A 27,620-nucleotide genomic window follows, 5' to 3' on the forward strand; every position below is an offset into this window, starting at 1 on the left:
TCTGAAAGGAGAGAAGGGTTTCCCAGCAGTTCCAGGAATGAGTATTTCCTCGACTTAATCTGCTGGTTTTAATGTTTTGGAAGCCTTCGGGAATTTATGTGATCTCTGTCTTTGGCCAGAAGTTGTAATCTGAATGCTATAGTGATGTTTAGTGAGATGGAAGATGGAAGAAACCCAAGGAACATAGGTGAAAGTAGATTTTTAAATCTAAGAAAGGACATGGATATTTATAATATAGGCAGATAATGCTTTGGTTTTCCATCATAATATGAGGAAAGTTCCTACCCCTTTTAAAATAAAGGGCAGCTTTATGATTTTAGATGTTGATTTGATTTTAACCTCAAATGTGTTCTATTTAAACTTTTATTTTAGTGATTAATATATAAAATTTAAACTTAAGATTCTGAGTACTTCCCTAAAACTTGCTTGCTCTTTATATTTTATATTGGAAAATTTGATTTTGTTTCAAAATTTAGAATTCATATTGAAATTGCAAGTTAAGTTAGCAGTGTCTTTCAATTGCCAAGTCAAGTGGAAAACCTTTTCTTTTGAATTCCAAAAAAACAGTTGTGCACATTCTTCTTTAAGTAGCACAGTTCTAAAAAATGTTTTTTCATGTATGCTGGAGAATGTAATTTGTTCAAATTTGCCAAATTAACTTGAGAATTTTTCATTAAGCAAATATGGGATTTTTAAAAAATTTCAGTAGATTTTACTTTTTGGTGGGCTGAGAGTCCTTTTAATCTTTCCCTTCAATAGGGTTCCATCTTGTGAGAATGGAAAAAATAAAATTTCTGCTTAACTTCCTGGAAATGGCTAATCAAGTTGGTTTTTAGTGACTGGAAAGAACTCTTTTAATAAGAGCCTTTGTTAATAGATTTTTACATTTTCTTTTTTTTTTTTTTTTATAATATATTTTATTGATATTTCACAGAGAGGAAGGGAGAGGGATAGAGAGTTAGAAACATCGATGAGAGAGAAACATCGATCAGCTGCCTCCTGCACACCTCCCACTGGGGATGTGCCCGCAACCAAGGTACATGCCCTTGACCGGAATCGAACCCGGGACCCTTCAGTCCGCAGGCCAACGCTCTATCCACTGAGCCAAACCGGTTTCGGCAGATTTTTACATTTTCTAATACCAAATTTAGATGTCATAGAGGTATTGTTTTTTTTCACATTAGAAACTTTATCAGTGTCTTAGTCTAAAACTGAAGTAGAAACTAAGTAAATTGAGTAATTTAAAGAAAAATAAAGCTCTTAATCCCCTTGCCAATTGATACTTGCTTAATGTCAGATTTTTTTTTTTTTTTTTTAGTTGTCTTCATTGGACTGTCTGTATAAATTCTATAGTTTCTTCCAGGTATCATTTCTATTCTCACATTTATTGTCTGTGTTGCTGTTTTATTTTCATTTTCGTGTGTGTATGTTGGTGAAAGGGGATATGCTTGGATTCAATCTTCTGTGGCAGGGGGCAGTTTCTATGGGATACATTTGTAGAGTTTGTATTTAAGTATTCTTTTCGTTCTGCCATACTGAATGCAACATTCGATGATGTTTGGTTAAATACCAATCTGACTAGTTCAGAATGAGAAAAAAGTATATTTTTAGACTCCAGTTACCTTGGGCTTGGCAATAAAACACGTTTAACTTTATATGGTATATGACTGATATATGAGGCCGCATGAGCTTTTGGTGATTGTGTCAAAATTATTTCATAATACATTTTAAAATAAGATCATACTAATTGTATTTGTAAATTAGATGTGTGGTTTTTATACAATGATTTATTTCAGTGAAGGTGTATTACAAAAAGACAAATGCTCCACTTTAATAAAAGAACTACCTTACACCAGAATAGATATTTAAATTTTTCATGGACCTGTTGAATCACCCTAAATTCCATTTTGGAAAGGGTTTTCTTTAGGCTTTATCGCTGGATAAATTCCTTTTGAGCCTGTAATTTTACAATGGCTTTTACTTTTTACTTGAATAGTGTTCTCTGTTTTAAGGATTGGAAAAACTTGAATTTTTGTGCTATAAATGCATTGTCCACCTCTCTGAACTTGAAAATAAAGCAACAAGGTTGCAGGCTCTCGGATAATAAGAGTGGTTTCTGAGAGTTCTTTAGGTTTGATTTTAAAATCTGCACAGTGGTTTTGTAGGAAATGTTTTAATTTCACTATGTGTTTTTATATCATAAAAAATTTGTTAAATAAATTATTGGCAAACCAAAACTTACTGTTATATGAGCAGATTTGGGGAAGTTTAAGGATGGAGAATTGTGGCATGATGAGAATTGTTAAAAGTCTTCATTAATTAGTCTATGTGTTGATATTTCCATGTTAGGTTTAAGAAATACTAAATATTATATATTAAATATACATAGTAGTATATTTTGCAGACTCTGAGAATAGTCTATACGGGTGGTCGGCAAACTGCGGCTCACGAGCCACATGCGGCTCTTTGGCCCCTTGAGTGTGGCTCTTCCACAAAATACCACAGCCTGGGTGAGTCTATTTTGAAGAAGTGGCGTTAGAAGAAGTTTAAGTTTAAAAAATTTGGCTCTCAAAAGAAATTTCAATTGTTGTACTGTTGATATTTGGCTCTGTTGATAATGAGTTTGCCGACCACTGGTCTATACAATTTTTCTATGGCTGTAAATAAGTAATTTGGCTTTTCTTCAAAATTTGGGAGACAATGGCATTACAGTATGCTTAAACTGAACTTTGAACTTGATAATCAGAAAATCTGGGTTTACTGTTACTAGTTCGTTTTTTACTCCTTTGCTTTTAATATTAGCAGTCAGCCGGAGATCACTGGCCTTTTGAGAAAACCTTTCACATAAAACACAGAGCCCAGAACAAAATAAATCAGAGGAAACAAAACAATGCAAGTCACATACGAAAACTTCAAAAAATATCAAGTATAACATTTTCAGAGATTTTGGATCCATTAAAAGACAGTAGGATGCAATAAAAAAAAAAAAAACACACAGAAAGATAATGAGAAAGAGCTCTTGAGATTTAAAGTATAATCAGACTATTTAAAAATTAGACAAGTTGGAAGATAAAATTGAAGTAGGCCAGAGAGTGAAACAAAAGACAGAAACAGTAGACAGAAAGCAAGACAAATTAGAAGTTCAGTCAAGGAAGCCTAACACCTAACTAGCGTGATTTTAGAAACAGAATAGAGAAAAAAGAAGAAAATTCTCAAAGAAGTATTAGAAGAAAAATGTCCAGAACTGGAGGATATGAGTTTTCATAATGAAAAGGACCAGTTTAATGTAATAAAAAGACTTTGATGGCAAATCATTATAAAATTTCAGAACACTAGGAATAAAGAAAAATTTTAAAAGCTTCTTGGTCTGGAATAGGGGTGGGAGGGTGGAATCATAACTTAGTTACAGGGATCTGAATAGCTTTGTACTTTCCATCTTAAAAAAGCAAGAAGGCCCTAACCGGTTGGGCTCAGTGGATAGAGCGTCGGCCTGTGGACTGAAGGGTCCCAGGTTTGATTCCAGTCAAGGGCATATACCTTGGTTGTGGGCACATCCCCAGTAGGGGGTGTGCAGGAGGCAGCTGATCGATGTTTCTCTCCCATCGATGTTTCTAACTCTGTCCCTCTTCCTTCCTCTCTGTAAAAAATCAATAAAATAGGTATTTTTTTAAAAGCGAGAAGATAATGAGTAATAACTTCAAAATTTTGCACAATGATTTTTAACTTAGAATTTTATGCCCAGTAAAACTTTTCATTCAAGTGTGAGAGTAAAGAAAATCCATTTTGAGATATACAGGGTCTTAAAATGTTTACTTGTCTAACATACTTTCTCAGAAAGTAACTGAAGGATATGTTTCCCCAGAATGAGAGATGAAATCAAGAAAGAGGAAGATACAGAACCCAGGATACAAGGACTCCAACATAGGAGAGAGGTGAAGAAAATTCCCACGGTTATAGGGAAGGAAAGCCCTCGGAAGTCAGATGTGCTGCAGACCTAGAAAGCAACTAATCCAAATGGGAACAGGCAGAAGGAGGGGGGATTAGGAGTTATATCTTTAGGAAATAATAATTGGGAGGAATTTACAATCCTGTCAGGTTTGTAGGGGAAGAATTGGGCTGTCAGACCTTTTTAATACATAGAATACTGAAGGAAAGAAAAAAAATAGGTTATAAGGCCTTTTTGATTCCTAATTTACTATGTCACTATGCCTCATAGGTATATGTTTGGATCTTTTTAGATTTTAAAAAATATATATTTTATTGATTTTTTACAGAGCGGAAGGGAGAGGGGGATAGAGAGCTAGAAACATCGATGAGAGAGAAACATCCATCAGCCGCCTCCTGCACACCCCCTACTGGGGATGTGCCCGCAGCCAAGGTACATGCCCTTGACTGGCATTGAGCCTGGGACCCTTCAGTCCGCAGGCCGACGCTCTATCTATTGAGCCAAAAACCGGTTAGGGCTCTTTTTAGATTTTTAAACTTTTTTTTTTTTTTTTTTACCAATAGAAGACAGGTATACAAAGTACTGTGTAGTATTTGTAGTTAAGGAGATATGTGTTAGATTGATTTCCTTAGAAAGCAGTATATGAGATGGTTAAGCTTTGGGTGAGTAGGACTTTATAGTCTTATCTGTCCCTACTGCTTGAATGAGATTGGCATAAATTATCCAGTTGGACAGGACTAAAGAAACCCAAAAGATCAATAGACAAAAGAGTCTAATAAAGTGACCTATAATTATCAAACAGTACCAGTATATGACATGAGAAAGCCCTTTGCAAAGTAAAAAGCAAATGTTCATGTTAAGTTAACATGACTGTAGTCACTTAATGAAAGACTTATTTATTAGTTTGTTACCAAAAAATTGTATTGGTTTTAACAAAATACAGAAATAAAAACTTTTCAAAGTAAAACTTTAAATTCTGTTTATTAGCTTTCAACAAATACTTGTTGAATTGAATTAGTAAGACAATATTTGGGGGAGAAAGCAAAAGTTACAACATTGAATAGCATGATTTATTTCTGAAATTTATTCCAGAAAGACTTGGGAAATCCCCACTGCCCAAGCCATTTATTTATAGCTAAACAACAAAAAAAAAGCATTTGTGGGTCTCTGTCTTTATTGACTCTTGGGGAGTAGAATCTGACTCAAAAGACTTTTTCATTTTTAAAAGTTTTTCTCCTTCATGACATGATAGATATAAGGATTGAGACCATTTCTACTTAGATTATGTTAACACCATGTATTGTTAACATCATCATACTGATTATGTGTATTATACCCTACAGGACACTGGAAATAAAGTTAAAACAAAATTTGATCCTACTTCTGGCAATTTATTAGGTGATCTCAATCTTTCTGAACTTCAGAAGGATATTCATCTTTAAGTGTAGATGGCACCATCATAATAGGAGTCGATTCAAGATTAGATGCATGTTATATTAATAGTAAAGCTCTTATTAGCACAGTGCTTGGCCTTCAGTTAACATTCCGTCCATGTTAACTATGTTGCTCTCTTCCTAGTGAATAGGGCAGCCTGGATGAATCAGAGGTTTCAAATTGAGGTATAATGGAGAGTATGGTCAAAAGCTAAATTGAGCCTACCTGGTCTGGAATAAATGCTAAGGGATTTGATTCTAATTAGGAATTGGAGATGGATTAAAGGTTTTTGAGTACATGAATGACATATAGAATCCCAAAAGAACAGACTTGGAAGATCACTTAAAGGTCATAATCTAGGCTCCCCTTTCACAGATGGGGAAAGAGAAATCCAGAATAGTGAACAGAGTTCATTAGTTACAGAACTGGGACTAGAATCTAGCTCTTACACCTCCCTTAGACTCAGTCATGCCACCAAAATAAGTCCAAAGGACTCTTCAACATTGTCAAGTGCTTAGAAAATGGGAGGATTGGAAAAAAAGAAAATTGTTTAGATTTGGGTGTGTATTAAATAAAATAAGTAAAAGTAATCTTTCATTGGTACTTTGAGTCAAATAAATTAAGTTTTGCAAAATCTTAGAAAATTCTCTTGATCACTAGCAACCACCTCAGAAATGTTGCTAGCAGAAGTAAATATGAATAGGTGGTTCTGGAACAGCTTCATTGGTGTTTGTAGTATTTGTACTGCTAGTGAGATTACAGGGTGAAGTTTTTGCTTAAATAAAAGATAACTGCTTGTAACTTCTAAAGTTGCTCTTTGTCAAGAATTTTAAATAGAAAAACATAAAAATAATTGAATACCAGGAGGACTTTTACTACCTGTGTAGTAAGGGATTATAAGAGAATTTGGTTGGTATTATACTTAGGTGCTGATAATTTTTTAAGTTTTTAGGTTAATAGAAACATCTAAATAATTATAGCTTGATACATTAATGGTGAAATAATAGGTTTTAAATATTCGTTTCTTGATCATTGTTTAAGATTAGTTCTTTAGTAGAAAATTAAATCTCAAACATGATTTTTCTTACATATTGGGGTTCAAGGAAACATAACTTTTGCCTGAAAGCTATATAAAAATATGTAATAGAAATAAAGGTTGAAACCCAGAACATATACCTGTAGTCTGTGAATATGTGTATGAACCCAGACCTCTTACAGAATATTAAATTCAGTTCAACAATACACTGCTAAAGATGTTTGTGACTAATAATATTCAAACACAAGTTCTCATTTTAATGTGTTGTTAACTTACATGAGCAAGGAACTCTATAAAGTTTTTTTAAAAATATATTTTTATTGATTTCAGAGAGAGAGAGAGGGAAAGAGAGATAGAAACATCAATGATGAGAGAGAATCATTGATCGACTGCCTCCTGCACACCCCACACTGGGGATCAATCCCACAACTCAGGCATGTGCCCTGACCAGGAATTGAACCATGACCTCCTGGTTCATACGTCAGTGTCAACCACTGAGCCACGCTGGTCGGGCCCCTATAGTTCTAAAGTCGTATTTTAATATCTCTGGCCATTTACAGCTGCTATATATTTTTGTTACTTAGTAAGTACACGTTTATCTGACGACTTATTTAAAAAAAAAAGATTTAAAAATAAAACAGTATCTGTAGCATTATAAAACATTTTCTTAAAAATCATAATTTGGGCCCTAACCGGTTTGGCTCAGTGGATAGAGCGTCGGCCCGCGGACTGAAGGGTCCCAGGTTCGATTCCGGTCAAGGGCATGTACCTGGGTTGCGGGCACATCCCCAGTAGGGGGCGTGCAGGAGGCAGCTGATCGATGTCTCTCTCTCATCGATGTTTCTAACTCTCTATCCCTCTCTCTTCCTCTCTGTAAAAAATCAATAAAATATATTTAAAAAAAAAAAAAAAAACAAAAAAAAAAAAAAATAAAAATCATAATTTGGTTATATAAAAATATTGCTTGAAGAATGTGGGTCTTGTGTGTGTGGTATATTATGAGAGTGATTTTGAGAGGATTTTATTTTTAGCACATTAATGCTTTACAAAATTTTTAAGCAAATAATTCAATCTGTATTAAGCTGTACTGAGAGGGCATTTGATACACAATTTTGCTCAATAATATAAAAATGCAATTAAAATAAGTATTTGAAAGTCATCATAGTTATAAGAAACATTTGTTTAGGATATGACTTTGTATGTAATAATTTTGTGGCTTCTAATTTAGCTGACTCATAAGTCACCTCCCCTGCCACTTTTTAACTCAAAATGACACTTTTTGTATTTACTTTTGTCAGGCAATAGCTTTTGAGTGTTTCCTGCTCCTTGGTGGATTATTGTCTAGGTAAATCAACAATAGCAAAGCAGGAAAAAAGTTGACAGTGCAGTTAGCACTGTCCGAAATCATCTATAGATGATTTGGGACAGTTTTGCCAAACATTGAATAATTTTCCTGTGGGAAACTTGAGCCCTAAAAGGAAATGAACATAGCTAAAAGGCTGCATATCACATGGGACTTAGATTTATTTTTAGAATGGCACTATCATGCCATATTTGGATTGAAACAATGTGATAGCAGTACATTATTTTATTAAAGAGCTATTTTTTTTCCTGAAGAAGTATTCTAATTTTTTATTACGTTTGTATGATATAGATTTAATATAAGCTATAACTATTCATAGTGCTTAAGTATGTATTAAAGTTAGAGGCACTAATTTGGCAAACTTTTCTGGAGCATGTTTTCTGGGTCAGTTGTCTGTAATAAAGACTCTTTGGCAGTTCATTGATTACATAGTTGTCATGCTTGGGATAAGTTGTTTTCTCTATTGGAAGAAAAGGGGAGTAAATAAGTATTATTACCAGGGGGTTGGTATAGTTATTTGATTGTCTTGAAATGGAAGAGCTCTTTATTAAATGAGGCAGTGATAACAGAGAAACTCAAAAGGATTTTTTTTCTCTGAGAAAAAAAATTTTTTTAAAGATAATCAACAAAAGTACTTTATACTGAGCTCTACGGTGTTTTGTTTAGCACGGTTCATAGGTTAAAAAGCCACTTATTGAATCATTTACATTTTGTATCACTTTTTTTGTTGCCTGATTTATCTTCTTTATAATTGCATTTGGATAAGATAAATTATGATTTTGGTAAAATACAATGGATTTCTGAATTGCATGCTATTTAGAATTGCAGATCCCCGACAGGGCACTAAGTCCCAAACATGGAAAAATCTGCCAAACACATTTTGTCCCTTGGCTTCCCTCCCAAGGTTGAAAATATGCCAACATCATAAATGTCAAGTATGATGGGGTAGAGCCACCACTGATGTACAGGACCTCATGATACCTGCTTTCCATACAGTATCTCATTTGTTTCTCATAAACTCTGTAAGGAAGGAACCATAGCTTAGATTTTACAGAAAAGGATATTAAGGCTCAGACTAGTTAAGAGACTTGTCCAAAGCCACACAATTAAGGGAGAAGGGGGTGCTATATTCAGAAACAGAATTTCCTGATCCCAGAGTTAGAGTTCTGTTCGTTATATTGTGTGGTCTCCGTAGGGCACCCAAATTCTGCCTTCTCCGTTCTTTGTCAAAAGTACAACTCCAGTTGTTACGTAGTTGTGGCCATATTCTGAAATGCCTTCAGTTACTTCCATGTTTGTGGAAATCTAGTTCCAGTTTGCTCTCTGTGTGATGTGTTGGAAATGGATGTTTTAAAGCATTAATTACTGAATACCAACAGAATACTTTATATAGGTTAAAGATCAATTTGTCTCTTTTTGGTTGAGCTTTTTAAGTCTTTTATTACGTTTATTCAATGACATTTTTTTAAAAATAAATCTTTATTGTTCAGATTATTACAATTGTTCCTCTTTTTTCCCACCATAGCTCCCCTCCACCCGGTTCTCACCCCACCCTCTGCCCTTACCTCCCCCCCCCCGCCCCCCCGCACTGTCCTCATCCATAGGTGTATGATTTTGTCCAGTCTCTTCCCGAAACCCCCACATCCCTTTCCCCCCGAGAATTGTCAGTCCACTCCCTTTCTATGCCTCTGATTCTATTATATTCACCAGTTTATTCTGTTCATCAGATTTTTTATTCACTTGATTTTTAGATCACTTGTTGATAGATATGTATTTGTTGTTCATAATTTTTATCTTTACCTTTTTCTTCTCCTTCCTCTTCTTAAAGAATACCTTTCAGCATTTCATATAATACTGGTTGAGCGGTGATGAACTCCTTTAGCTTTTTCTTATCTGTGAAGCTCTTTATCTGCCCTTCAATTCTGAATGATAGCTTTGCTGGGTAGAGTAATCTTGGTTGTAGGTTCTTGCTGTTCATCACTTTGAATATTTCTTGCCACTCCTGTCTGGCCTGCATAGTTTCTGTTGAGAAATCTGCTGACAGTCGTATGGGTGGTCCCTTGTAGGTAACTAACTGTTTTTCTCTTGCTGCTTTTAATATTCTCTCTTTGTCTTTTGCTCTTGGCATTTTAATTATGATGTGTCTTGGTGTGGTCCTCTTTGGATTTCTTTTGTTTGGGGTTCTGTGTGCTTCCTGGACTTGTAAGTCTATTTCACCAAGTGGGGGAAGTTTTCTGTCATTATTTCTTCAAATAGGTTTTCAGTATCTTGTTCTCTCTCTTCTTCTGGCACCCCCATAATTCTGATGTTGGTATGCTTGAAGTTGTTCCAGAGGCTCATTACACTATCTTCATGTTTTTGGATTCTTTTTTCTTTTTGCTTTTCCGGTTGGGTGTTTTTGGCTTTTCAAATCTTTGACTTGATTCTTGCAATCCTCTAGTCTGCTGTTGGATCTCTGTATATTATTTTTAATTTCAGTCAGTGTATGCTTAATTTCTAGTTGGTCCTTTTTCATATCCTTGAGGGTCTCACTAAATTTATTGGCCTTTTCTAGAAAATTCTTGAAAAACCTTATAACCGTGGTTTTGAACTCTATATCCAGTCGTTTGCTTTCCTCCATTTCTTTCGTTTGTGATCTGTTTCTTTGATGCCGCATTTTCACTGCTTCCCTGAGTTGATAGAGTGGCTTTGTGTGCTAAGTGTCCTATAGGGCCCAGTGGCTCAGCCTCCCCAGTTACCTGAGGTAGACACTCTTGGTGCACCCCTTTGTGGGCTGTGTGCATAGTCTTGTTGTAGTTAAGCCTTGATTTTTGTTGGTATCACTGGGAGGAATTGACCTCCAGGCCAATTGGCTGTGAGGATCAGTTGTGTCTACGATGGGAGAACTTCTATGCTGGAGACAGTCTTATGAGACAAGACTTGCTTCAGTGGGGCTTTGGTGCTCACTGAGTCTGCCCCCTGAGTGTGTCCCTTATGGGTCTGAGGAGTTGTAATCTGGATGGTCCTACTCTGACCCCTGAGTACACTGGCTCTTGGATCTCCAAGGAGGTGCTAATTTAAGCCTCTGCCTGAGGCCACCCATCAGGAGCTGTGGAGAGATCTGCAGATTCCTCTTCTTTGTTTGGGTTTTGGAGGTGCTCAGATGAGGGCCAGCTATGAAGCAGTGCAAGCTGCTGTGGGGCCTTGGGCCTTCTTTTGGATGTTCTGGGTCTCACTGACTCAGCTGCAGTTTGTTAGGTAAGTTTAGATTTCAAAGGACCATGCCATTCATATGCAAAAGCCTCTGCGCACAGCTTGGATGGGGCGGAGTCTCAGGGCAGAGCAAACAGCAATGGCTTCCCCGTCAGCCCTGCCCTAAGAGGCCCCCAGGTCTCAGTTTCCCTCAGTAATTGCTGCAAGCACCTCTGAGAGAAAGCTGCCCTCGAGTTTCACCCGCTGCCAGACAGTCCAGTTTCTCCCTGTATGAGTCTGGGTCCCCAGAGTCTCGCCTGGAACTGGAGAACAGAGCAGTCGGGAGCTTTTGTCCCCCTCCTGCTTGCAAAAGACAGCCGCGTACTCAGTTGCCAGCCCTCTCTGCGTGCGCATGTGCGCGTGTGCCTCTGTACCTCTGTACCTCTGTACCTCTGTCTGTACTTCTGCAGCTCCTCTGAGTCTCGGTGTGCTTTTCGCTTTCCTTCTAGTTGTAGAATTTCCACTCAGCCAGCCTTCCTGTGGTTCTTGGATGATGTCCGTTTTGTCTTTTAGTTGTAGTTTTGAAGTTGTTGTGCGAAGCAGCAGTTCAGGTGTTTACCTATGCCGCCATCTTGGTTTCTCTCCTCAATGACAGTTTTACTGAAATAAATTATTTTTGCCTCTAAGAGCAAATCCCCAAGATAAATACATAAAGCAATATCTAACCAATCCAGTCCCCACTAAAATAAAATCCCTGTTGTTGCACTGGTGGGGAAGAGCAGCACTGCAGGCTGAAAGGATGCTGATTTGAGGAGCAGTGGTGCTGGTCGCACAGGGACAAGTATCAGTATGTGTGCATAGGCACATATGTCTTATGTCCTTGAAATCTGAGTTTAAGATAAAGAGGACTTGCCCTGTCCATAACCAGATATATTTATTTATAGAATTCTTTTTTTTTTTTTTAAATATGTATTTTATTGATATTTTACAGAGAGGAAGGGAGAGGGATAGAGAGCTAGAAACATCGATGAGAGAGAAACATCGATCAGCTGCCTCCTGCACACCTCCTACTGGGGATGTGCCCGCAACCAAGGTACATGCCCTTGACTGGAATCGAACCCGGGACCCTTCAGCCCGCAGGCCGACGCTCTATCCACTGAACCAAACCGGTTTCGGCTATTTATAGAATTCTTGTTGATTAAACTATGAAATGGACTTGAAGGGCTTTTTATATAAGTACACTGTACCTCATATTTTTAAGGTATGAAGGTACTTTATTAGAATATTTATAATTCAATAAAATAGGAAAATATAAATAAGGAAGAGATTTGGAAAATAGAGGTAGAACAGGAAGATAATAGACGGACAAGCCATGAAATCCTGTATTGCTTAAAGTTGGACTGTGAACTTGGTCCTGAGCTTCCTTAGGCCAAAAGAAAAATGGACATTTAATTCCATGGGGGGAAAATATCCATATTTCTGTAGGAGTGACAGAATTTCTGATAGGGACACTGAGTAATGTGGTTGGTGTCGTCACCTATCTCACAATGCAATACAAGGTTTCAATAGCATTTGTGTTTTTTGTTTTATTTTTTAAAATCTTAAAACATGCCAATAGCACAATCTTGTGAAGGTGGTTCTTTGAGAGACCAAGATATTGTGGTCTACATGTCATTAGGACCTTAGTGATGTCTGCTTTTTCATAAACAGTGAACAGCCTTCATCCAATGAAGCAAGCACTTTTATACAAGTAAAAAGAAAAGGCACATTTTCCAAGTCTGTGTCATGTCGATTTTAGTTATAAGAATCTAGAAAACCAAAACATTTTTTTATGTATTGAGAATTATAAGTGCCACTGATTACTGAGAAGAGAATTCCTTCATTTCACAATATATGTATTTGGGTTAAGAATGTGGACTAGAAAAAAAACCTCCAAAACAGTTGGGCTCCAATACCAGCTCCTCACTCTCTAGCCAAGTGATTTAACTTCTTTCTTCATTTGTGAAATGGGAGAAATAACAGAACCCACCTCAGAGGGTTGTTACAATAGATATATCTATGTGATTCATCTATATATAAGGTGCTTAATTAGAATAGTGACTACAGATCTGTCTTAGCTCTTGTTATCTTGCTTAATTATTTCTGTCAAAGTGAATTTGTCAAAATTATTTCTGACAAGTTATAGCTGACTTTTTAAGAGCAAAATGTAACCAAAAGATTATTTTATTTCTGTGAAGCATATTGTAAAGATAGGATATCGTTTTAATGGAGTTGAGTGGGGATTTGGTGTTTCTGTTTTATTGTTTTCTTAAGTATTACATGATGGCTTTTAACAAAGCACGTATAACATTCTGGACTAGTCTTAAGATCTAATTTTTTTCTTTAGGCATTTAGCTACTATGGAAATAATAATCTTTCCTATGCTGGTTATTTCTCATGGCAACTTTCCATTACATTTTCTTTGTTTGGGTACTTTCTTTTTCTTCCTGTCATTCTTAGCTTTCTATTTTTTAACTTTAGTTTACAAAGGGTGTGTATTCAAAGGGTTTCCTCCTGTTCCCAGTACCTTGTTAATCCTGAGAAGTTACCCAGTGGGCCAATTCTCACCATAAGGTATAAAAATAGTCATCCAGAAAAATTGTGGAATGTGGTACCACTGTTTAAACTAATGGACGACTTTCAAAACCAACACAGGGAGAAGAAAATGGCACAAACATCATTTTCTTAGATTTTTCTCTGTACAAATTATTTTAGAAGAGCCTTAAAAATTTTAAAAAAGTAACAAAGCCTCACCATTGCTTTATCATATACACTAAAAGAGCATAAGAATTGGGGCCAAGAAAGAAGTCTCTAGAAATCACTCACAATAACAGAGCCTACTTTTGATTTCTGTTGAACTTATTCCCAGTGTTCATTTCACCAATTTTCTTCCACAAATTTAGTCCAGCATTTTATTGATTGCCTAATAAGTACAAATAAGTGGCTTACCCTCACTAAGCCTGACTTTCTATTTTGTATAATATGGAGGTGATACCTGTCGCTCTTTCTTTTAATACAACTTTTAAAAAATAATTACTGATTTTAGGGAGAGAGAGAGACATTGATTTGTTGTTTTACTTGTTGATGCACTCATTGTTTGCTTCTTGTATGTGCCCTTACCGGAGATCAAACCCACAACCTTGGTGTATCAGGATGATGCTCTTAACTAACTGAGCTACCTGGCCAGGGCTTTTTCTCTTTTAATGAACTTGGTTTTTTTTAAAGAACTGTTTTATATTTACAGAAATATTGTGAAAATAGTACAGTGTTTCCATATACCTTGCACAGCTTTCCTTATATCTTACATTGATAAGGTACATTTGTTGCACTTAATGATTGTATTGATGCATTTTTTTGTTGTTGTTAATTCTTACCCGAGGATATTTTTTTTCCACTGATTTTTTTTTTTTTTTTTTTAGAGAGAGAGAGAGTGGAAGGGAGGGATGGAGGGGGAGAGAAGAGACAGACAGACAGATATTGATGTGAGAGCAAAACATTGATTGGTTGCCTCCTGCATGTGCCTTGACAGCCCTTGAAATGGAATCGAACCCAAGACCCTTTTGTGCACAGGCTGCCATTCTAGCCACTGAGCTACCAGCCAGGGCCATACATTATTATTAACTAAAGTTGGTACTTTATTTAGATTTCCTTAGTTGTTACCTAATGACCTTTTTCTGTTTCAGATTTCATCCAGGATACTGCATTATATTTAGTCCTTATGTCTCTTTTTGATTGTAACAATCTGTAAGACTTTCCTTGTTTTTGATGATTTTGACAGTTTTTAAGAATACTGGCGAGGTATTTTATAGAATGCCCTTCAACTAGGATTTGTCTAATGTTTTTCTCATGGGGTTTAGAAGTTTTGAAGAAGAGCGCATAAATAAAAGTACCGTTTTCATTACCTCATATCAAGAGTTACATACTATCAGCATGAGTTATTACTGTTGATGATGACCTGATTACTTGACTGAGGTCTTGTTTGCCAGATTTCTCCACTGTTAAGTTGCTCTTTTCCCCCTTTTCCACATTGTACTCTTCTTAAGGAGTTCACTATGCTAGTTATTTATTTTATACTTTAGATCCGTGGTCGGCAAACTGCGGCCCTTTGGCCCCTTGAGTGTGGCTCTTCCACAAAATACCAAGGCCTTGGCGAGTCTATTTTGAAGAAGTGATGTTAGAAGTTTAAGTTTAAAAAATATGGCTCTCAAAAGAAATTTCAATCGTTGTACTATTGATATTTGGCTCTGTTGACTAATGAGTTTGCCGACCACTGCTTTAGATTATAATCCAGGGCTACGTCATTTATTTTATTGCTCAAGTTTCCCAGCTTTGGCCATTGGGAACTCTTCTAATTTGCTCTTGTGTCCCTCTGACATACTCCTGTTGTTGTGCATTTGTGTTCTTTGTGTTGGGGGACTTGGTATAAAAATAGTCATCCAGAGAGCATTTCCTTACTTTCTGGCACTTCTGTAAATTCCAGTTCATCTTGTATATTTCCTACCCCAGTGCTAGAATCAACCATTTCTCTGAGGAGCCCTGTTTCCTTTTATTGGTAAATTAGAAACCAAGATTCTGACACTCATTTCTACTGGCTGTTACTGTTTCTGAGCCCTCTTAACTGACAAAGCAAGAAAATATATGTACGGTAGTGCCTTTCTTATCAGCCAGCATGTGGGTTCAGCATTGGAGTTAGAAAGGGATGGAGTCAATAAACTTTATATGCAGTTCTTTGCAACTTTAAATTCAATTCTTAGTTATATGTAGACTAGAAGGAGGGCAAGACAAGTATATTAGTGACTGTTCCAAATCAGCAGGATAACTGCTGTAAGGGTCCTACCAACATGATGTCTGAATTGATATAACTGTTCTAGAGGACAAATTGGCAGAGTAACTCAAAATCCAAAACACAGGGGTCACACCGGATCTTTGGGGGAATAGAGTGACCATAGAAACTATTTCCTTTCCCTTAAGAATCACGGCTCTACAAAAGAAGTGGTATAGCCTGACTATTCCAGAGCTGGATATTTGGCATAGTAAATTGTGGCATAGCCATGTGACAAGTTACTGTGCGTTAAAAATGTGAGAGTAGTATAATTGTCAGGTAACATGAAAAGATGCTCACAGCATTTTGCAGTTAGTAAAAATAAATTTTCAAAGCAGTGTAAAGTTATAAAAATAACTGTAAAAAGTTAGGCGTATATCTACCTAACATAAGTTAGTTAGTTATTTTTTTTTTTTAAATATATTTTATTGATATTTCACAGAGAGGAAGGGAGAGGGATAGAGAGTTAGAAACATCGATGAGAGAGAAACATCGATCAGCTGCCTCCTGCACACCTCCCACTGGGGATGTGCCCGCAACCAAGGTACATGCCCTTGACCGGAATCGAACCCAGGACCCTTCAGTCCGCAGGCCGACGCTCTATCCACTGAGCCAAACCGGTTTCGGCTAAGTTAGTTATTTCTGAGTTGTGCAGTTATTTCTTTTTTCTCATTTTCCCCTAGTATTATTATTATAGGGAAGCAAAATTTTTTCATTAAAATAAGAAAGCAAAAAGGTTTTGTTATACTAAGAAAACAAAAAGTTAGATTTTTCTTTTTAAAAATACAATAAAGTATGTCATTAATTTGGGGTTATGTTTGGGGAACAGTGAGTAGTCCCATTTGGCAGGAGTATGGGAAGGCAAAATACAAAAGATTTGGATTTTAGTGTGAGGTGTTAATTCTTACTATTTGTTTAGTGAATAAATTTTAGAAGTGCTGATATTCTAGAATACAGTTTTTAATGAAATTCTCTTCAGCAACTTACGTATTATTCCATACAGGAATATACCATTTATCACTTTCTCTATGGGGGACATTTGGGGCTTTTAATTTTTAGCTATTACAAATAAGGTTATGCTGAACATTTTTGTACATATGTTGTTTCTATTGGATGTGTGGTGGTGTTTCTTCTGGGTAAGAGTGGAATGTAGTAGGTAGATGTGTGTTTAACTACTGGGTGTAGGTAGATGTGTGTTTTAACTACTGCCCTGTAATTCACCAAATTGTATTATTTTATACCTCCATCAGCAACAATTGAGAGTCCTGATAGTTTCGTATCCTCACCAACACTTGGTATTGTCTGTTTACTTTAGCCAGTCTAATATGTTGCAGTGTGTGTGTTTATAATTTCTGAACTATATATTGCTGTTTGAAATGTAGGGGACAATATATCACTATAATTACAGGGTTTTCTTTAAACCTTTACAACATAGGAGATACAGAAATACATACAATATACAGGCTTTAAGAATTGACTTTTGTAAATTGTAGCAGACATTTAAAAAAATTTTTATTACATGAAAAAAGCATGTATTCAAAGGAATATACATTTCAAGTTATTGCAGCTTATTTGCAGAATTTCTTCAGGTAAAGCATGCATGAAATTAATCAGAAGTAGCAGGTCAGTGTATTTAAAATTATTACAAAAAATCTTTCCAGTCATGTTGCCCATAATAAATTACTGTGTTGTATATTTAAAGCAGGAATTGGCACAGTGTGGTCTGGGGGCCAATTTAACATGCTTCTTGTTTTTGTAAATAAAGTTTTATTAGAATATAGAAATGTTTGTTTATTTAAATATTATCTATAGCTACTATAGCTCTACAAATGGAAGAATTGAGTAACTTCAACAGAAAGCCAAAAATATTTGCTATCTGACTTTTAATAGAAAAAGTTTGCAAGATGTTAATACTGAGTAATCATATGGCATTTTAGTTTTCTTCTGGAGATTAAAGCTGTTTTTCTTGAGATTAAAGAAAGCAGCCAAAATATAAAACCAGCTGATCAAAAAAACTATTTCTACCTTAACTTCAATTATTTTCAGGGCATATCAACTGAGAGTAGTTTTGCCATTTCCAGTTCTTTTAAGTTTATGTCTCTGTATGATTGCCTTTAGTACATTTGTGAAAACTTGTTTTTTAAGCCATTTTACCACCTAGAGTCTGGTTGAGAAGCTGTATGTGGTTGACTTAATCAGTTTGGCCATGAATAGTGTTATCCAATATGCTCTGTGCCAGCAAATTCCCTGTATCAACTCTGTAACTGCCTAGAATTAAAAGGCCTTTGCGTTGTTATATAAACTTTAATTTTATAAACACTTGGGTTTGGATTTTTTGCAAAACGCTTTGCTGAGTCCTCCTAGGAAGGAATCATCCATAATGTTACTGTGATTTGTTTTCAGATTCTTTTCAAATTTAATGATATCATTATTCTAATAGGGCTTTACTAAACTTTTTAATTTAAATGAAATCCAGTTTATCATTTTTATAATTCATGACTCACAGGGACTCTCTAGATAGCTCTGCAGCTCCCTCTGTTCACCTTTTTATCTTCAGTATTCTAAGACCTACGAAGTCTAGCTCTCTTGCCCCCCCCCAAATTCTGCTGTCTCTTATCGCAGCTCCAGACACTCCCCACCCAAACCTGTTTCGGTTCCCTCAATGTGCTGCAGCCTGGAAGCTGCCACCAGGTGATGGCTGCTGTAGTCTTAGGTCTCACCTTGAATTTTGTCCTCTTGTCAGGAATCACCACAGTTCTGAGCTGCCTTAACTGTTGTTGTCTATGCCAGGAAAGCTCCTTGGAAAGCAGTTTGGCAATGTCTTTGAAGGTTTTAATAGTTTACTGGTAAGAAAGAGCATAGGCTTTAAATTAGTCAGATCCCACAATTGTCAAGTATTTATGACCCTGGGAACATAGTTAGCTGGAAGGCTAGAGAAATTACTGGAGGAGAGAGGAATATCACTTTAATTTTTAATTTTGAAACAGGAGTTGTCAGGCTCTTGGATGGTGTCCTGAATATGATATAGGTTCTTTAAGGAGAATCAAGGCTATTGTCTTGATTATGAAGACAATGCATTGTTAAAATAGAAGGCCATGCTTCTGTGCTCCAGTTCTTTAATATGTAAGCAAATAAAATTTAACAAGGGGAAGATATTAGAAATAGCTGGATGCTTGGTATATTTTATGAAGGATTGCTGACATTATTGACATTTGTTCAGTTTTAGTTGTGTCATGACAAACAAGGAAACAGTTTTTCTACATTGGCAAAAACAAGGGATATTTTCCCATAGCCTGTTGAATCCCTTAGCATTTGGTGGACTGGCTTTGTATTGCTCATACTGATGTGCAAATTTTTATGCCACTTGCACCTAGGACAGTGGTCGGCAAACTCATTAGTCAACAGAGCCAAATATCAACAGTACAACGATTGAAATTTCTTTTGCGAGCTGAAAACCGACTTCTGCACATGGGCCACGAAGTTTCAATCGCACTGTTCGTGCGCGCCCGCATGTAGTATTTTGTGGAAGAGCCACACTCAATGGGCCAAAGAGCCACATGTGGCTCGCAAGCTGCAGTTTGCCGACCACTGACCGAGGATAAACCCAATTCAAGGGCTTCTCTTTTCTATTTATTTATTAAATAATTCTTTATTGTTAAAATTATTACACATGTCAGGAGCTTCTCTTTTCTGTTGAGAACCTGACACATGATCTTCATGCCAAAGGATCAATTAAAGCAGCAATTTTTATACCCGTTTTTTTTAAACAGGAGCACTTTCCCTCCTTTTGAGGTTAGATATGGTATTTTCCTATGGTAAGTCTGTTTTGAATAGAACATTTTACCTGTTACAATAGAAAGGGAACCAGCTTCACTTTCTTGCAGCAGAGATGGACTATACATGAGGTGTATAGAGTGAAACAGGTTGTTTTTCTTCAATCTTTCTCCCCCTTAATATTAGCTTTTACTTTTGTTTGAGTAGTTGGTTCCTAAAGATGTAGTAACTCTGGTCATGCATATGTGTATATATGTTCCTGAAGCATCTTAAAACATGTAAATGAGGAGACCTTGTTGTATAAACCGAAACAAATAGGTACATGACTGACAACTAAGCCTTCTCTTTCTTTATGTTTTCACAGGAGTCTCCTCAGGACAGTGCTATCACCCGGGATATTAACCGGACATTCCCAGCGCATGACTACTTTAAGGATACAGGAGGAGATGGACAAGATTCCTTATATAAAATATGCAAGGTATTTCATGTCACAGACACAAAAAACTCAGTTTTGAATGGTCAGTTTGGTTCTTGGATATTATGCAAAAAATAACTACAAAGTGTGATGTGTATAATGTTCAAGAATGAAAAAAAAAGACTGTAAAATCAACGATAAGAACACCATTTTAGACTATGATGAGTAGGAATTAATCCTATCTAATAAAAGAGCAATATGCAAATTAACCATCACTCTGCTACACCCACAAGCCACGCCCACCAGCCAATCAGGAGTGAATATGCAAATAAACCCAACCAAGATGGCTACTGCCACAGAGAGCAGGAGGGAGGCATGGGTTTCCCTGGCAATGGAGGAAGCCAAGCTTTCCGCCTGCCCTTGCCGACCTAGGCCTCCACTCAAGGCTACAAAGTTTCAATGATAGAAGATACATAAAACCAAACAGAAATGGCGGCAGCCACGGAGCTGGAAAGAGCAGGAGGCTAGGGTTGCCCGCGGCGATGGAGGAAGCCAAGCTTCTGTAGCCCTGGCCGGCCCAGGCCTCTGCTTAAGGCTACAAAGTTTCAATTATAGAAGATACATAAATTCCAATAGAAATGGCTGCCGCCACGGAGCAAGCAGAAGGCTTGGCTCCACTCCAGGCTACAAAGTTTCAATTGTAGAAGATAAATAAACCCCAGATACCAGGGCCTCCGCTTGGGTTGCCAGGGGGTGTGGTCGGCCTGCAAACCACCACAGGCCCCTCACCCATGCCGCCCCACACCCCAAGGGAACCCCCACCCTGATCCGGGACACCCTTCAGGGCAAACCAGCTGGCCCCCACCCATGCACCAGGCCTCTATCCTATCTAATGAAAGAGTAATATGCAGATTTACCATCACTCCAACACAGAAGATGGCTGCCCCCATGTGGTCAAAGATCCTGCCCCCATGTGGACACAAGGTGGCCACCACAAGATGGCCAGCAGGGGAGGGCAGTTGGGAGGGACCAGGTCTCCAAGGGAGGGCAGTTAGGGGTGACCTGGCTGGCAGAGGAGGGAAGTTGGGGGCGACCAGGCCTGCAGGGAAAGGCAGTTGAGAGGGACCCAGGCCTGCAGGGGAGAGCTGTTGGGGGGGACCAGGGCTGCAGGGGAGGGCAGTTAGGGGTGACCAGGGTTGCAGGGGAGGGCAATTAGGGGTGACCAGGCCTGCAGGGGAGGGCAGTTAGGGGCAAACAGGCTGGCAGGGGATCAGTTAGGCATCAATCAGGCTGGCAGGGGAGTGGCTAGGGGGTGATCAGGCTGCCAGACAGAAGTGGTTAGGGGCAATCAGGAAGGCAGGCAGGCGAGCAGTTGGGAGCCAGCAGTCCTGGATTGTGAGAGGGATGTCCGACTGCCCGTTTAGGCCCGATCCCACTGGGATCGGGCCTAAACGGGCAGTCGGACATCCCTCGAGGGGTCCCAGATTGGAGAGGGTGCAGGCTGGGCTGAGGGACACCTCCCCACCGTGCACGAATTTCGTGCACCGGGCCTCTAGTTAGAAATAAAATAAGGGCTCCTTTTACCCTTTTAATCAGGACTTTCAGATGACAGTTGCCTGGCTCCACATTTATACTTTAAAAAAATTGGTTTTATGAAACCAGTTGAGTTCTGTAACATTGCAAGCTCCTTTTCAGTATGCACAGCGTAAATGATGCACTTGGCACCTGGGATATGTCTGATAGTAGGACATGCCAATGCCTATCCAGGTGGACTTTTAACACTGCAGCATAATAAATGCTGGGAAATACTGATTAGCCTGTTAAAAGGTCTGTACCTGGGAGTTTCAAAGGAAATGGCACACTGTTCAATATCAGTAACTCATTTTCTAGTAGATTTTGGTAATTTCAGAGCCAAAAGGAGGATTTGGGACCATAGTTCTTTAGCCTTTCTCTGTTCCTCTTATCTTCCCCTCCCCTCCCAAAGCTAATCAGGTACCTATATAACATATACTACATATGAAATACAGTCAAAGAATGAGAAGTGTCCTTAAGGAACTTACATATTATAATTGAAAAGGTGAAACTAACAACTAGTTTTAGGACAGGCTACAATAAGAGGTGATTCTCCAGTGATAAACCAGGTGCTTTAAACTATATAGGCAGTTAGAATTTACAGAAGTGTTTCTTGGGTTTAATTTTAATTTCCCCTTAGGATGCACAAAGCTCTGATTTTGGTTGTAATCCTCTTCTCTGATCATCCTTTTCTAGCCCTTCTCAGTTATGCTTCCCACTTAAGCAGCCAATCCAGCTTCCCCCCAGAAAGAAACCCTGTGGCCCTAGCCAGTTTGCTCAGTGGATAGAGCGTCAGCCTGCAGACCAAAGGGTCCCAGGTTCGATTCTGGTTAAGGGCACATGCCCAGGTTTCAGGCTTGATCCCCAGTGTGGGGTGTGCAGGAGGCAGCCAATCAATGATTCTCTCTCATCATTGATGTTTCTGTCTCTCTCTTCCTCTCCCTTCCTCTCTGAAATCAATAAAAATATATTTAAAGAAAAAAAGAAAAAGAAACCTTGTGTTCACTGCCTTTAACCCTGTTGCACTCTGCTTTCTACCTCATGATGATCTTTGCGCAGCTCTCTCTTCTCTTGACTTCTCACCGTCCTGGTTGTGCTCTCACTTCTCTCACAGTGTGGCTCACTCCCTCATTATTTCATCCCTGCCTGCCTGCTCCTGAAACAGAGGCCTACCTCCTGAGACATAGGTGCTCATTCATTGGTTGCTGTGCTCTATACTGTCTCCCGGGTGAGCCCTTTCACTCCCAAAGCTTCAGCCGTCACCACTACACAGATGTTCCCAAATCTACATTAGCTCAAGGCCTAAATTTCCAGCTGCCAGTTGGTCTCCATGTAAGTCTATCAAGTAAATCAAAACAGATCTACTAAAAATAGAATTTATTTACAAACACGTTTTGCACTCAGCCTTCCGCATCCACTGGTGTCGCATCCACTGAATCAACCAATGGCAAATCAAAAAATATTCAAGAAAAAAAGAAATCCCAGAAAGTTCCAAAAACCAAAACTTGAATTTGTCATGCCCCAAGCGTTACGTTGAATCCAGGAGAATAAAGTGATGTGGAAGCATACCCTGCTATAGCCTATATGCAAATATAGATTGCATGCAAATACTGCATCATTTTATATAAGGGACTTGAGCATCTGCAGATTGATATCCACAGGGGTCTTAGAACCAATCACCTGTGGATACTGAGGGACAACTGTATTACGGAAAAAAAAATTTTTAATTGACTTTTAGAGAGAGAGAGAGAAACATCAATGTGAGAGTGCAACATCTATCAACTGCCTCCTGCACATTCCCTACGAGGGCATGTGCTCTGACTAGGAATTGAACCAGCCACCTTTTGGTGCATGGGACGATGCCCAACCAACTGAGCAACACTGGCCAGGGAAAAATGTTTATGAAAATTTTCAGACATAAAAGTTGGATAGTATAACTGTATATGTCTCTTCACCTAGATTCAATATTTATCAACATATTGCTACAGTTGCTTCATTAACATTTTCCTTGAAGTAGTTTAAAACAAATCTCAGACATCATGATCCTAAATTCTTCACTGTACATCTCTAAAAAATAAGATCATTATCCATCTAGTAGCATCCATCATTATCCATCACTATCACTTAATAGCCACTCATTCAGTTTTCCCTAAATGTCTATAGTTTGGTTAGAATCAGGACTCAGCATATCCATATGTTTAGTTCTCTTTTAATGAAAAACAGTTTTCCTTTACCCCAATGCCATTGTCTTGCTGAAGATACAGTCACTTCTCTGTTAGTTTTCAGTTCCTTCCTTTGGCCTGAGTTTGATATGATTGATGTATCTTGTTAGTCATACTTCCCTCGCTGTCTACGCCCTCGTATAGGTCTCTGTCATATGGTGTCAGCACTTTTACAGATGCTACCTTGCATTAGTCTCCCTGCCTTTAGATTCTAGACTATTTATTATCTTCTCTTTGTTGACTGAAGAGTCACTTCAGTGGCCTCCACTGAAGCCTTTAATGCTTTCCCATAACCCACAGAATGAAATAAAAAATTCTTAGTTTGGCCCGGTTGGCATGGCTGAGCATCGACCTGTGAACCAGGAGGTCATGGTTCAATTCCCAGTCAGGGCACATGCCCAGATTGCTGGCTTGATCCCTAGTGTAAGGCGTGCAAAAGACAGCCAGTCAATGATTCTCTGTCATCATTGATGTTTCTGTCTCTCTCCCTTCATCTCTGAAATCAAATTTTAAAAAAAAATCTTAGTTTATTTCCTGGACTTAGATTCCTTAACTTAGCAGTAAAGGCATTTTATAATATATCCTGGCTTATTCTCTAAATACTTTGTTTCAACCACATTGAACTTCTTACTGTATTCTGGTTGATTTACTTGTCAAACTCCCCAACTGAACTGTGAAGTTCTCAAGTACAGGGATCATTGCTTATGTATGTTAGTATGTGGAGCACTTGGCACAGTGCTTGGCATTAAATGTTGGATTGATGAAATGCCTTCTTTTTTATAGCCTTCATGAACCTTATATTCCAGATTTTTCCCAAATGTATCATGTACTTTCATGTCCGTGGGCATTCCTTCAAGCTTTTCCATGAGCCTTAAAAATATGCTCCTCTCCATTCTCTATCTGTAGAAATTCAATACATTTTCAGCCTAGTGCATAATTGATTAAACCATGTGCTGAGTATGTGACATGAGAGGACTGAGAATAACACATTGACTCTGTTATAAATACTATGATTATTCTCATCTTACAAATCTGTATATATAAAAGCCTAGGTGACCGTCTGACCGTTCGACAATCCAGCTGATAGCTATGACATGCACTGACCACCAGGGAGCAGACACTCAATGCAGGAGCTGCTGAGCTGCAGTGACTTGGCAGCTGCAGTTCTCGGGTGATGCACCCGGAACCAGAGAGGAGGGAGCCCGATTCCGGGGTGTGCCACCTGAGAACTGCCCTCTTGCAATCCAGGACCCCTCAGGGGAAGTTGGAGAGCTGGTTTCGGCATGATCCCCACAGCCAGGCTGAGGGACCCCACTGGTGCATGAATCGGGCCTGTAGTAAAGAATATAAGTAATAGGCTTAAGATCTTGATATGGATATTAGCTGCTTGGGATTTCAGCCCAACTTTAACTCTGAAGCCTGTGTTCTTTCTTGAACAATCAACTATTGATTGATAACCTTCACAAACATTGAGCTGTGTTTGCATATATTACTATTTGTAACAGTCTTAACAACATAGGTATTAACACTTGTTAATTTTTACACAGTTGAATGGTGCCTCATTGTATTATAAACAGGTCATTTCTAAGCCCTGTACACGTCTTGTTTTTGGAAAAGTATGTGTTTTTCTGTGGCCTTCTCATCAGACAAGCTTTGATCAAATGGGAGATAAGTGATTATATTGAATTTTACCTGAATTTATGAAAACCTGATTATAATATGCATATTTAAAAGCTAGAGTTTCATCAAGGTCTAATGATAAAACTTATGTATATGTTGACTTAATTTTCATCTAATAAGCATTGGCATAAAATTTTGCTAAGTGATCTGAACTCTAAACATAACCCATTCTAAATTGCGTTCTGGGACACAAAGGAACCTTGTGGATAATAACGGGAGTTTCATTAGAAATCAATTTGTCATACAGGAAATAGCATCTTGAATCTATAGGAATTCCCCTTTCCACCACAACTTACATGAGGACTATAAGTATTAATCATAAAGACTAGACTGAAAAACAGCTAAAGAACCAAAGAGCAAACCACAAGGAATGTTAGATGTCAGTATTCTATTAAACATGATGTTCGGAGAGATGGGTAGTGATCTTCCGCTGCCAAGAAAAATACAAAATAAGAATTCCAGAGGAACCCACAAGCAGTTTCAGAGCAGTCCCTCTTATCAGAAAAGTTATTACTGGCATTGCAGAGAGAATTGTATTTTGGTGTCTTTGCCAAAAGACTTTTTCCCAGAACGAAGATGAATAACATTTACAGTGTTTAGTGAGTGCCTGCTATGTGTGAGGATGAAGGTTTAAAATGCAGTGAGGTAAGGGCCATAACAACCATACATGTGTAGCAAGTACCATAGAAGCACAGAGAAGAGGGAATTCTGGGGGAATAGAATATGTTTGGAGCCTGAAGGAAGAGCATATTTTTTAGACGGAGGGAAAAGCATGAGCAAAGACAAGGAGTTATGACAACCTTTTTTTAGTGCCCAAGTGGTGTTTGCATAACCTTCTCTGCTCCTTGGCAACAGAAGGTGACGTGGTGACAGTTTTATTTATTGTAAAATAAAAAATGGGATTGGAGAGAAATGTTTGCATCATTCATTGACCATCAAAATGCCACAGTGCAGGGTGGGTAGCATCTTCCAGGTTCCTGTGTTCAAGGTCCTATAGGGCAGCTGTGGCCCATGAGTGACTACATTCATTTACACCTCCTGTGTTGTTGTTTTTTTCAGGCTTATTCTGTATATGATGAAGAGATTGGCTATTGCCAGGGCCAGTCATTTCTCGCTGCTGTTCTGCTTCTCCATGTGAGTAAATGCGTCTCTGTTATGACTTAGACATGGCCTACCTCAGCTTATACTAGCCTTAATCTTGAGCATGGTTTTGTATTGGCTTTGGCCAGGCTCTAGGACATGAGTTTTAACTCCTGTATCTAGAAAACTTTTTTTTAAGTTAATGTCATTGTGGAAGAGAAACATGTGAGAATAAGTGACAGTGTTGAAAACTGGTACAAGGGTAGACTTTTTTTCTTGCTAGGATGTTTGGATAGGCTTAATTCTTAGTTGGACCCTTGGGGACATTTTATCTTCTCTAAAGTAGCCACCTCATTAGTATTTGTTTTGGGATTTATATATTGGGGTAGGAGGAAGGTGAAGGAGTTGGGTTTCTTTAGTGCCATATTTTTCATCCAACTTATTGGTATTTTTTTTCAGATCCACAGCAAAATTGAAAAACTCTTAAGGTGAACACCAATATACTCTTCACCTAATTTACCAGTTATATTTTTCCATACTGTTTTCTCTGTCTCTCCCTCTGCATTTTCTCTTTTCCTCTCTTAACACACACACACACACACACACAATTTTTTATAAAAAATTTTTTTAATTCAGTAGCAAACATCGACATATTTCACTCCTAAATACTTGAGCATGTATCTCCTAAGGACATGACCATAATATCACAATCACATCCAAGAAATTCCACACTGATTCAGTATTGGCTTACACCCAGTTCAAATTCAGTTTTCCCCAATTATTTACACAGTAAAGTCCTTTATAGGTAGGTTTTTCTAACCCAGATCAATGGATTGCATTTGATTGATTCCAGCATTGCACTGGGTTGTCACTTCTCTTTTTTCTCTTAATCTAAACTACCCCCTTGCCTTTTTTATGTATTTTGAAACATTTTAGCAAATTATCTTGTAAAAGATCACACACTCTTGATTTGTCTGATCATTTCCTAATGATTCAAGTTAGAATGTTTGGCAAAAAATACATAGGTGATGTTAACTGAGAGTTTTTGAGCACCTATATGGTCTGT

At 38.0% G+C, this 27,620-nt stretch overlaps 1 protein-coding gene across 3 annotated transcripts in view; it reads left to right on the top strand.

The window, feature by feature from the left end:
• Nucleotides 1-27,620, top strand: part of RABGAP1 (RAB GTPase activating protein 1) — a 130,627-nt gene that overhangs the window by 75,586 nt on the left and 27,421 nt on the right. For all 3 annotated transcript variants that reach the window (XM_080669534.1, XM_080669535.1, XM_080669536.1), the window contains 2 exons: nt 19,950-20,063; nt 26,534-26,608. In XM_080669534.1, the coding sequence (XP_080525660.1) occupies nt 19,950-20,063; nt 26,534-26,608 (189 nt within the window). The remainder of the gene's footprint in view (nt 1-19,949; nt 20,064-26,533; nt 26,609-27,620) is intronic.

This window comes from Plecotus auritus (assembly GCF_963455305.1).
Source record: "Plecotus auritus genome assembly, chromosome: 5".
NCBI classification, from domain to species: Eukaryota; Metazoa; Chordata; class Mammalia; order Chiroptera; family Vespertilionidae; genus Plecotus; species Plecotus auritus.